At 52.0% G+C, this 11,374-nt stretch overlaps 2 protein-coding genes across 4 annotated transcripts; one reads left to right on the top strand and one right to left on the bottom strand.

Moving 5' to 3' along the window:
• The first annotated feature begins 1,388 nt into the window (after nt 1-1,388).
• Nucleotides 1,389-7,256, top strand: HSP90AB1 (heat shock protein 90 alpha family class B member 1). The gene is made up of 12 exons (XM_016212819.2): nt 1,389-1,487; nt 2,813-2,962; nt 3,432-3,638; nt 3,736-3,895; nt 4,051-4,184; nt 4,297-4,605; nt 5,013-5,178; nt 5,373-5,563; nt 5,677-5,824; nt 5,960-6,228; nt 6,482-6,815; nt 6,905-7,256. Exons 2-12 carry the CDS (start codon nt 2,813-2,815, stop codon nt 7,012-7,014), a joined length of 2,178 nt encoding a protein of 725 aa, XP_016068305.1. The 5' UTR covers nt 1,389-1,487; the 3' UTR covers nt 7,015-7,256.
• Nucleotides 7,207-10,688, bottom strand: SLC35B2 (solute carrier family 35 member B2). Of its 3 annotated transcripts, XM_087817418.1 has the most exons (4): nt 10,631-10,688; nt 9,937-10,130; nt 9,591-9,745; nt 7,207-8,889 (listed from the first exon to the last, which is right to left on the bottom strand). In XM_087817418.1, exons 1-4 carry the CDS (start codon nt 10,639-10,641, stop codon nt 7,951-7,953), a joined length of 1,299 nt encoding a protein of 432 aa, XP_087673544.1. In that variant the 5' UTR covers nt 10,642-10,688; the 3' UTR covers nt 7,207-7,950. The 3 variants fall into 3 exon arrangements, with proteins under 3 accessions (XP_087673544.1, XP_087673545.1, XP_016068308.1); XM_087817419.1 differs by lacking the exon at nt 9,937-10,130 and having other exon boundaries at nt 10,631-10,646; XM_016212822.2 differs by lacking the exons at nt 9,591-9,745; nt 10,631-10,688 and having other exon boundaries at nt 9,937-10,106.
• Nucleotides 10,689-11,374: the final 686 nt, after the last annotated feature.

Here is an 11,374-nt window from a genome sequence, read left to right on the forward strand (position 1 = left end):
TGGCTTCCAACATGAGACCTTGCAACTCCTTACCCTTAAGTGGCGTAGAAATGTGTCGGATATAGTGTCAGCCGGAGGGCACGCAAAATGGCAGAGCCTGGAGAGCGACGGCGTTTTGCAGCTCGCTGGGCAGGCGCACGGTCTGAGGGCTCGGGCGCGAGAGCTGAAGAAAACCACTCGGCTCCGGCCGCCTGAAGTGGGCGCTCTCCAGCCGGCCTGGTTGGGAGACCTCCGAAAGGCCCTGCCAGCCCTCCTCTCCCGGTCTGGGCAGCTGCCGGAGAGAAGACGAAAAGAAAGAAACCAGACTGAGAAACAGGTCCATGTGCTGGTGTAGGAAGGTTGCACGTCTCTGCGTCCCACACACGCGGGCGGCTGCGGAGACTGGGGGGAGGGGGGGTCCCTCTGGTAGCAGCCCTGTTCCCCATCTCCGCTCGCTGAAGGCGGCGCCCGCAGAGCCGGGTGCTGTGTGATTGACGGGGGAGAGGAAAAGGCCCATCAGTCATTATGGTTACGCTCCATCCCACCCCCGAGGAAGTGCCAGGATAACTGGGCCTGGCTAGTGGCAAAGAGGGTCCGACCCCCCGGCGGCTTCCTAGAGTCCAGCCTCTCCCTCAGGATCCTGCCGCGGGGCGGGGCTGCCGCAGAGACCCCGCCCATCCGCAGCGCGCGGGGCGGACCCTTGCGGAAGGGGGCGGGGCGGGCGCGGAATCTCCTAGTCCCGCCTGGAAACTGCTGGAATCAATCGCAGTACCGCCGTTTTGCTCCGCCATACGCCGCAGCGTCCGTCCCCCCACCCCCAGCCGAGGCCGCGCCCCGCGGCGAAATGCGGGTCCTTCCCCCGACCCTCGGGAGGGCCAGCATCTGGGGGCTGACAGTAGTTGGGCCCGGAGTTCCGCATGGCCCCTGGAGAAAAGCTCCGTACACTTATGTGGCGTAGGAATATGTAGAATACATTCCAGGAGGGAGGTCGATCCGGGGAGCGAAGGTCGGAGTGATTGGACGCCTCCCCCCTACCCCCTTTTAGGTGTCCCTCGAGGCTAGGACTCATGGATGGAGGCACCTGACCCACAAGTTTTTAGGGTGGTCAGTGGGATCATCGCTTCTATATACACTGCTCGTGTCATCTGAGCATCCCCAATTTCTAGTTCTGGTGGGGGTCATGCCTGGAATTGCGGAGATGGAGCTATGTAAACCAGTAGGTCCGCTCTCGAAGCCGAGAGTGACGCTGTCCCCTTCCGCTCTTCCTCGCCTCCTCACCTATTTGGACCATGACGTCAAGATGGGCGGGCGGCTGCAGGTGCCGGGCTCACAAGTTCTCCTTTAAGGCGGAGGGATCCGTGGGCGGGCAGCTGAGTGTGCTTCGCCTTATATAGAGCGACTAGGGGGCACACAACCCCTCTCTTGAGTCGCCCGCCAGCACGCTGGTTGCAGGTTGTGAGCCGGCCCTGGTCTCTGCTCTCTAGTACTTGGATTTCTTCACCTTCAAGGTAAGGCCACAGCTCTCTCCTTCAGGCTTTTCTGTCTTGAGGGCCCTTTAGAGTTGCTTTCGTTTCTTATTCCCAAAGCCCAGGTTTTGTTGTGCCGGGCAGCCTTTCTTGAGGGGAAGCGGACTCTCGACCGCGCCTTGCTTTTCTCTCCGTGCTTAAGCGACTGGGTTTCCCTCAAGCGGCAACTAACGCTCGCTGGGGTGGGCTGCTGAGTGGGCTTGAGCGAGTGGGCAGCTGCACGTGGTGGCCGTGCCGGCCTGGGACGCTGCCATCTTTGCCCCTCAATTTCCGGACGAGGCTACGGGGCGCTGGAGGGTCCACAGGAGTGGTGGAGGATGTGCGGGCTCGGTGTGACTCAGCGCAGTTTGATGCTGCCCTGGCTTTGCCACCTCTCCTATCGGACGCGGTTCTCAAGTTCGTGAGGGTCCGGGGCTAGGAACGCTTTGGGCCTCCATTGGCCTATCGTCCTTTCCAGATCGTTCTTGTAGTTCGGGGGGGGAGGGGAGAGGAGGGGGCGGGCCCTGGGATATTCATGGACTCCTACCTCCCTCTCCCCTCCCCGAGAGCTGAGATTGTTCTGGAAGCTTCTGGAGCCCAACGCCCCGCCCAGGTGCCCGGATGCTGGGGCGTGTAGGGAGGCTGCGCGGTGGCGCCCCTCCCCTCGTTTTCCCCGGCGACGGTTGTCCTGCAGTGAGGAGGGTCGGCCTGACCGACCAAGGCCCACCATCTTAGTTGTGTTTGGTTTGGCCCTGTATTTCAGTCACGTGTGCTGAAGGGTCATTATTAAGCTTTTGCTTTATTGGTTCTTTGTTTTAATAGCTCCCCAGGCGAGTATCCCACTGATAGCTCAGGTTATCCTTCCCTACAGGGTGAGGCAGCACATGCCCAAGCGGGGAGCAGTTTCAGGTCATTGCGGTTCAACGTAAAACTAGTGACCTTGGGGGCCCCGCCCCAGTTTGGTACCAGAAAAGGCAATAAAACTGTAGTCAGTGATTTCCACCTTTAAATACGTGTGTGGATTCCCCGGGATTCGTATTCGCGATTACTGGGCTTGGGGCCAGTATTTCGCCTTTCCGACAAGCTGCCAGGTGATGTTGAAGCTTTTGGTCCATGGGCCACTTATAGTCGTTTGGCCTCCAAAAAACCTGACCTTGTATTTTGATGAGGAATGTGTCAGGTTTCTCCCCACTCAATTGGTTTCAGACTAAGCTTACAGGCTGAAATCTTTGAAGAAAAGGCTCTTCAATCTCTCTCGGAAATGAGTAGCACCCAGCTCAAAGCAATTTGAACTAAGTCTTCTCGTGTTTTTATAATTCTCATTTTAGATGCCTGAGGAAGTGGTGCACCATGGAGAGGAGGAGGTGGAGACTTTTGCCTTCCAGGCAGAAATTGCCCAACTCATGTCTCTCATCATCAATACTTTCTACTCCAACAAGGAAATTTTCCTCCGGGAATTGATCAGTAATGCTTCTGATGTGAGTGCTTTAGGGGTCTTCATGGGTGGTGGTGTGGGATTTTGGGTTTGGATTTTTGGCATTTTTGTGGGGTCTGCTATTGAAGGGGATGGCCTAGCTCTGTGTGGATAGATGGGATTTGTAGTCAACTAACTGTATGTGTTTTTTGTTTGTTTTTTTAATGCTCACCTGAGAATATGCTTATTGATACTGAAGAGGGGGGGAAGAGGGAAAAACATCTGTGTGAGAGCACAGTGGTTGGTTGCCCTCCTTATGTGCCCCAACCAGTGATCAAAACCCACAACCTTTTGGTGTATGGAACAATGCTCCAACCAACTGAGCCACACTGGCCGGGGGTTCACGTGGTTTTTAAACCTCAAGTTAAGGGGTTATCACAGTTGAGGCTACTTGAGAGTAAAAATGGAAAAAGGTTTTTTGTCTTTGTTTTGTTTTTTGAATGAAGAGATGAAATTGTAATTTATGTTTTCAGGCCTTGGACAAGATACGCTATGAGAGCCTGACTGACCCTTCCAAGTTGGACAGTGGTAAAGAGCTGAAAATTGACATCATCCCCAACCCCCAGGAACGCACCCTGACTCTGGTGGACACAGGCATTGGCATGACCAAAGCTGATCTCATAAATAATCTGGGAACCATTGCCAAGTCTGGTACAAAAGCCTTTATGGAGGCTCTTCAGGTATGTGCTATTTCAGCTAGGCGCACACTATATTTATCCATATAAATAAACTGGCTTGCTATTTTTTCAAAACTGACTTTTTAAAACTTTCTGGCAGGCTGGTGCAGACATCTCCATGATTGGACAGTTTGGTGTTGGCTTTTATTCTGCCTATCTTGTGGCAGAGAAAGTGGTTGTGATCACAAAGCACAATGATGATGAGCAGTATGCCTGGGAGTCTTCTGCTGGGGGTTCCTTCACTGTGCGAGCTGACCATGGTACGCTGGCTTTCCTGTAAAGGTTTCTGAGTTAAAATTCTGGGGAAAGCTGTACTTAATATTTTGAGTATTCTATCTGTAAAGATGTTAATTTTCACTATAGTTTTGCATATAGCTTCATTTTCTTATACTCCATTGTCATTGCCTTCTTCTAGGTGAGCCCATTGGCCGGGGTACCAAAGTGATTCTCCATCTTAAAGAAGACCAGACAGAGTACTTAGAGGAGCGGCGGGTCAAAGAAGTAGTGAAGAAGCACTCACAGTTCATAGGTTATCCTATCACCCTTTATGTGAGTACAGGCTGGAAACCTCACGTCTGCTGCTCTAGAGAATTGCATGGTCCCTGGTTTTCACTTTCCCTAGTGTGCTGTACTCTGAAGCTGTTGTCTTTGTTACTTTCAGTTGGAGAAGGAACGAGAGAAAGAAATCAGTGATGATGAAGCAGAGGAAGAGAAAGGGGAGAAAGAGGAGGAAGATAAAGATGAGGAGGAGAAGCCCAAGATTGAAGATGTGGGCTCAGATGAGGAGGATGACAGTGCCAAGGATAAGAAAAAGAAAACGAAGAAGATTAAGGAGAAGTATATTGATCATGAGGAACTGAACAAGACCAAGCCCATTTGGACCAGAAACCCTGATGACATTACCCAGGAGGAATATGGAGAGTTCTATAAGAGCCTTACCAATGACTGGGAAGACCACTTGGCAGTCAAGGTGAGAAACCCTGTATGGCTCAATAGGAGCAGGTAGAAGGGCGATGCTGGTATTAGACAAATGGAACTTGCCCAACTGGTTGGTAGGCAGAACCGTGTGAGTTTACTTGTGACACTTCTAGGGTGAAGAAATGACAGCCTCCCAATGACCTCACTTTGTGTTCACGGTAGCCTTACACATCCTGGGTTTGAACTTTACTATTCTCATTGACCCAAGGGTTATATATAACTTGTACCATTCTAGGTTCATTTTAGGATATTAGGGCTTAATTTGCTCAACAGCTGCCCTATAAAAACTCTCCTAATGCTTAGAGAGATCTTTGTTCCAAACAGTTTGATTAACTTGGTGTTGGATCTAAAAGCTTTGCTTAACCTTGAAATGTACTGTTGGCTTATCTTGAATTTCAGCACTTCTCTGTAGAAGGTCAGTTGGAATTCAGGGCATTGCTGTTCATCCCCCGTCGGGCTCCCTTTGACCTTTTCGAGAACAAGAAGAAGAAGAACAACATCAAACTCTATGTCCGCCGTGTGTTCATAATGGACAGCTGTGATGAGCTGATCCCAGAGTATCTCAGTGAGTATACTCTTGACCTAATGTAGTTGGAAAGTCTTATAAGGCCTTCAGCACTCTCAGGGGGATTAGTTTTACCTTAGATAATTGAGGATTCTCCGCAACATAGCAAGTGAAGGTTCAGTTAGAAAATGTATTCTGAATCTAGATATGTCCATCTGCATTTTTAAACTAAGTTTTCTTCCATTTTGTTGCAGACTTCATCCGCGGTGTGGTTGACTCTGAGGACCTGCCCCTGAACATCTCCCGAGAAATGCTTCAGCAGAGCAAAATCTTGAAGGTCATTCGTAAAAACATTGTTAAGAAGTGCCTTGAGCTCTTCTCTGAGCTGGCGGAAGACAAGGAGAACTATAAGAAATTCTATGAGGCATTTTCTAAAAACCTGAAGGTAAGGAGGCAGCAAATGCTTTATCATTATAATGGATTTTTTAAATTATTATTTACATAGAGAGTAAGAGGTTATTTCCATTAAGACTGGTTTATTTCTTTCCACCCTTAAAGCTTGGAATCCATGAAGACTCAACTAATCGGCGACGCCTTTCTGAGCTTTTGCGCTATCACACCTCCCAGTCTGGAGATGAAATGACTTCTCTTTCAGAATATGTTTCTCGCATGAAAGAGACCCAGAAGTCCATCTATTATATTACTGGTGCGTTGGAGCCTGGGTCTGGTCAGAGCCTCTCCTTAGAGATGTAGGGACTGGGGGCAGGAGCATTCAGGGGATGCCTGGGAACTGGTATGAAGCTTTTTGGTCTCAGAATCACATTTAGTAATAACCCTATAGGTGAAAGCAAAGAGCAAGTTGCCAACTCTGCTTTTGTGGAGCGAGTGCGGAAGCGGGGCTTCGAGGTCGTATATATGACGGAACCTATTGATGAGTACTGTGTGCAGCAGCTCAAGGAATTTGATGGGAAAAGCTTGGTCTCAGTTACGAAGGAGGGCCTGGAGCTACCAGAGGATGAAGAGGAGAAAAAGAAAATGGAAGAGAGCAAGGCCAAGTTTGAGAATCTCTGCAAACTCATGAAAGAAATCTTAGATAAGAAGGTTGAGAAGGTAAGAAATTCTGGGACTGGTACATGTTGTAATAGATGCCTCCAGGGCTGTTTCCCTCAGCATCTGGTGTTGCTACACAATTAGTGGTTTTAAGCAACCTAATTTAGAGCCATCTTATCTCTTGTTCTCTCAAGCAAACAGGTTTAAGGTTGCTGTTACTATAAAATTTGGCAAAACTTAAAATACCATAACTTTGATCTTAAAGTTGTAATCTGGTTTAATACAAACCTAAGGTTTTTGTGACTGTCTATAGGTGACAATCTCCAATAGGCTTGTGTCTTCACCCTGCTGCATTGTGACTAGCACCTATGGCTGGACAGCTAACATGGAGCGGATCATGAAAGCCCAGGCACTTCGGGATAACTCTACAATGGGCTACATGATGGCCAAAAAGCACCTGGAGATCAACCCTGACCACCCCATTGTGGAGACTCTGCGACAGAAGGCGGAGGCGGACAAGAATGACAAGGCTGTCAAGGACCTTGTGGTGTTGCTGTTTGAAACTGCGCTGCTGTCTTCTGGCTTCTCACTGGAGGATCCCCAGACCCACTCCAACCGCATCTATCGCATGATCAAGCTAGGCCTAGGTGAGCACCCCTATTGGGGAACTGGTTTTGCATGGACAGATTTGACCTGATGCTACTTGGATCAAATCTGACCTTCTTTTCCACTTTAGGCATTGATGAAGACGAAGTGACAGCAGAAGAACCCAGTGCTGCTGTTCCAGATGAGATCCCCCCCCTTGAGGGTGATGAGGATGCTTCTCGCATGGAAGAAGTAGACTAGGAGTTTCTACTTGCAGACCTTGCGTCCTTTGTGTAGTGTCTTCATGGCTCCCCCAGCAGCCCTGTGTGGCCCTAGCCTACCTGGTTTCCTCTACTGTTAGCAAAGTTTTTTCCTCTCCTGTCTTTGCATAAGGCAGGTTACAAGGGCCTCAAGCCTTCTCTTATATTTGACATTGGGTTTAGATGTTGTGTATTGTTTTTTTTTATTTTGTTCTGAAATTAAAGTATGCAAAATAAAGATGATGTGGTTTTATATAGTTCTTTGGAGTACAGGTTATATGGTACATAATAGTACATCAACGTTCCTTCTTTAAAGCATATACTCCATCAACCAAAACACAGGACCAAGCCCATTGCAGCAGTTTAATAAAAATAAAATTATGAGAGCAGAAAGTTACATTTCCAAAGTACCAAAACCTGCAACTGGCTCACTGAGTAGAGAGCCTAGGGATCCAGGAGCATAGAGGGTGGTATTGCTGGGCAGGGCTCTCCCATCCCCCTCCCCTAGCACAGCACCGTCTTTCATTTACCCTAGGAAAACAGCTTTCCCCTTACAATCACCAGAGTAAGAAATACAGGTCTCTGGGAGGGAATCTGTAAAAGGGGGTGGGTATTTAGGGGACAAGCACAGGCGAGGTTGGTGGCAGAGCCAACAGGGCAAGACTTAAGGGAATTTGAAGGGGCTTACCTCAGTCCCTCTCCACACTGATGACTGTCCTCTCTATCCTGGGGCTCAATCCTGCCTACTAGAGAACTGATGAATTAAGGCAAAAGGGAAGGCTGCCTCCTGGCTTCTCTACCCCTAACTGCAGAGCTGGTTTGTGATACTGAGGAAACACCTGTGTGTTGCCACTGAGCCACCTGTGAGAAGTTACAGTAGGAGAGGATAACAGTAAGGTATAGTGAAAAGGTCCTAGTTCACTTTGCTCTTCAGGTCTCAAACCTTCTGCACAGGGGATTCAATGGGCACAGCCTTCTTTCCCCGTTGCTTTAAGCGGCCCCGGGCATACACTCGGAGCAGAAGGGCAGCAAAGACCACAGCCACCCCCAGGCCCCCGACCACAGTAATGGTGTGGCCATAAAGGAGGCAGGAGAGAAGAATGGCAAAGGCCTGGCGGAGGGTCATGATAATGGTGAAGACTGCAGCCCCAAATTGTCCAATGGTGTAGAAGATGAAGAGCTGGCCACATGCGGAGCACACTGATAGCAGCAGGGCATGTGCAGCAAACTCACTGTGTCTCCCCATGAAGCGGGTCCCCTCCAAGAGGGCCCCCTGCTCTAGGAGAGAGCCCACTGTGAAGAGGCAGGAGAAGAAGTTGACCCCAAACATCATCTGCACTGATGACATCTTATAGGCAAACAGGGCATCCTGCCAGTTTGAGGTGAAGCTGTCAAAGGCAATGTAGCCTGCCAACAGGATCAACCCCGAGAGTGTGGTGGCTGGGGAGCTTCGGGGCTCTGGTCCGCTGGACAGCAGAAACATGCTGACTCCAATGGAGATGAGGCCAGCTGTCAGGTATTCCCAGTGTTCGTAGCTGCGCCGAGACACCAACTTTCCCATCAGCATGACAGGGATCACCTTTGAGGCCTTGGCCAGCACCTGGGTGGGGAAGCTGACAAACTTGAGAGCTTCATATTGGCACCAGCTGCTAAGCACATTTGACAGGCTGGCAAAGGAATACCGGTACATGGGTGCCCCATGTCGGGGCTGTTTGCAGAAGAGGCAGTAGAGTCCAGCCACGATTAGTGCCAGCACTCGGTTCATTAGCACCAGGAACTGAGAGTCTGTGAAGCGCTCACCTACCCATGTGGCTGTGGCCCCATAGCTGCGGGTCATCACTCTTTCCTGAAGCACTCCCCAAGTCAGGTAAGACACCTGGGTGGGGGAGGGTGGAGACAGAAGAGATAAAGGTTGGCAAAAAAGCATCTCAACAACCTCCCTCTTCCTCAGGATGCTGTTTAAATGACTTAAAGGACAGCATACATAACTTGGTTCAGCTGTAGTAACTAGGAGCTTCCCTTTCCCTCTCGAGCCTGGCTTCATCTTGTAGGGAGTCAAGTGTGAAAAACAACAAATGCTTTAGAACTGCCCAGACCCTGTCTGTCCCCACAGCAGGGTATGTTAGAGCTGACTCCATCCCAAATATTTTCCTATTTCCAACCAATTCAGGGAGGCAAGAATTCTTGAGTAGATGGGACACCTATCAGTTTAACATGTTATATGAGTTGGACTAGTGTCTACTCAAAAATGCCATGAGGTCAAAATCTTGGCACCCCTTCTCACATGCAGTGTGGGGGAAGACTGAATGTCTTCCCCAACTTACCAGTGGGTTTACAGTATATGAAACACATCACTGGAGGGGAAAGTGTAATAATAGGACAGCAGAAATCACAGAAAAAAGAGAATAAGACATTTCCTCCAACCACTTCTAAGAAGATCACCAGGTGGTACAGTATGCCCCTAGGAGGAGGGGGACACATCACAACCAACTAGCACACTGTTGGGACTGGAAGGGTGAAAACTTGGTTCCAGAGACCCTGCCCACTGGGACCCAGCACAGGAAGAGCAGAGCCTACCTGGAGTCCAACCGCACAGAAGAGGAGCTTCAGGGCCTGCCAAGTAGGAGTGGTCTCTGCCGGCTCTGTCCGGGGAGCCAGGGGAACCTCATCGGAGGCCTTGGGCTCATTGCCAAATACACAAGCTTTCACCAGAGGGAAGCAGAGACCCCTGCCTGAAGAAAGCACACAAGGTCAAGTACCAGTCTTCTTCCTAGCACCTCATCATCTTTTCCAGAGCAGCCAGCCTGCCCTGTGGCCGGCCCCCCCCTTCCTCCCACCCTTTCCAAACCACATCCCTGTTTGGATAGCTTGCCAACACTCTCAATATGTACTCAGCACACTTTCCCACCCTTTCCCCTCACACCTGTCTCCAGGTAGTTCCTCCGCTTGAAGTATTGCACCAGCAGGTAGCCAGGTACCATAAAGCTGGCATAGCCAGCAGCATTCACCAAAAAGCGGAAGAACCATTGCTGGGTCCATGACTCCGGAGGGGCTTCGGGGGTCTCCCCACCTGCCCCCAGGGAAGGGAGCGCAGCCAGCACCACCACTGCCCACCACCTGCGGGGACACCGGACATAGGGTTGATTAGGGTGCAGCTCATCATCCACTGCGTCCCCCAGAGAAGGGGCCGGAGTCACCTCCCCGCCCCCCTTAGCTGCAGCCCAGCCGGGACAAAGAGCCTCTCTCTCGCCTTGGGGGGCCGGCGCCGTCCAGGCAGGGCTCCCGCTCTCCCCGCGGACGGTCCCGCCCCTCCGGCCACACAGGTTCCCTCTGTTCCCTCCAGCGCTTGCCAGCTGCTCCGTCCAGAGGCGGCGCCCCCTCCTTAACCCGGCCTCCAGTTTCCCGGAGCGCCGGGGTTCCCCCACTCCTCCGCCTGACATAGTCCCTAAGTCCCCCAAAGAGCGCGAGCCCACGCCGCGCCCACGCCGGCTCCGCGTAACGCTCAGCGGGCCCACCGCCCCGGCGGCTGGGAACCAACCCGGCCCACCCGGCTGAGCAGCGGCAGTCACGTGGCCCCGGGGCCCGGTCACGTGGACTCGCCGCCGCGAGCCCCCCACCTGGCAACCATGGTCCGCGCCGCGTGGGGCGGAGGGGGGCCGGGGAATGAGAAGCCCCGAGCCGCGCGGTCCCTCCGCTCCCGCCGTCGTCTCCAGAAGCTGCCAGCGAGCCAGCGGCTAGCGGAAGTGCGGCGATCTTCCCGCCTCCCTCCCTGCCCGCGGCCGCCCCTCCGCCCCCCGCTGCGACCACGCAGCGCCCCGGGCCGCCGCCGGGCCACAGCGCCCCCACGCGGCCCGGAGGGAGACGGGGCTCGGTGCCTGGGTGTTCGCGGCCCTGGACAGGGGAGGTGGGGAGTCCCGAGCCCCATGCCTCACCCTGCTGCGTCATCGCCCATAGCCAGCCCGGGAGGCAACGCCGTCTTAGGGCCGGGGACATGGAGGTTCTGACCCAAGCACTTCCCCTTATGTTACCGTTTTCTGACAGGAAGAGGTCTCCCTTTTTTGGTTGGGCGAGCACTTCTGTCCCGCCATTCCCCATGACTTTCAAGGCTCTGCATGACCTGGCCCCAGTCTACCTCGCCCACTCACCCGTCCCCTGTAGAGCCCCACTGGCCTGTTCTCAGTTCCTCTAATTCGCCTCTCCCCCCATCCCTTTACTCATCCTTATGTCCGAGTTGAGATGACACTCAGAGGCCCTCCATTGTTCTCCTTCCCACTATTTTTTCCTTCACAGCATCCATCGCAACTTGTGATTACATATTTACATATTACATGGAAATACACATTTATGATTTTAATGGCTGC

This window comes from Miniopterus natalensis, chromosome 5 (genome assembly GCF_054644295.1).
Source record: "Miniopterus natalensis isolate mMinNat1 chromosome 5, mMinNat1.hap1, whole genome shotgun sequence".
NCBI classification, from domain to species: Eukaryota; Metazoa; Chordata; class Mammalia; order Chiroptera; family Miniopteridae; genus Miniopterus; species Miniopterus natalensis.

Excerpts from the sequence above, each read along its gene's own strand:
- HSP90AB1 (XM_016212819.2), top strand. The coding sequence starts at position 2,813 with ATGCCTGAGGAAGTGGTGCACCATGGAGAGGAGGAGGTGGAGACTTTT. Across the intron at positions 3,896-4,050 it reads CACTGTGCGAGCTGACCATG|GTGAGCCCATTGGCCGGGGT; the intron begins GTACGCTGGCTT and ends GCCTTCTTCTAG. Across the intron at positions 5,825-5,959 it reads GTCCATCTATTATATTACTG|GTGAAAGCAAAGAGCAAGTT; the intron begins GTGCGTTGGAGC and ends ATAACCCTATAG.
- SLC35B2 (XM_087817418.1), bottom strand. Across the intron at positions 9,746-9,936 it reads GAGGAACTACCTGGAGACAG|GCAGGGGTCTCTGCTTCCCT; the intron begins GTGTGAGGGGAA and ends TGCTTTCTTCAG. Across the intron at positions 8,890-9,590 it reads TCTGTGCGGTTGGACTCCAG|GTGTCTTACCTGACTTGGGG; the intron begins GTAGGCTCTGCT and ends TCCCCCACCCAG.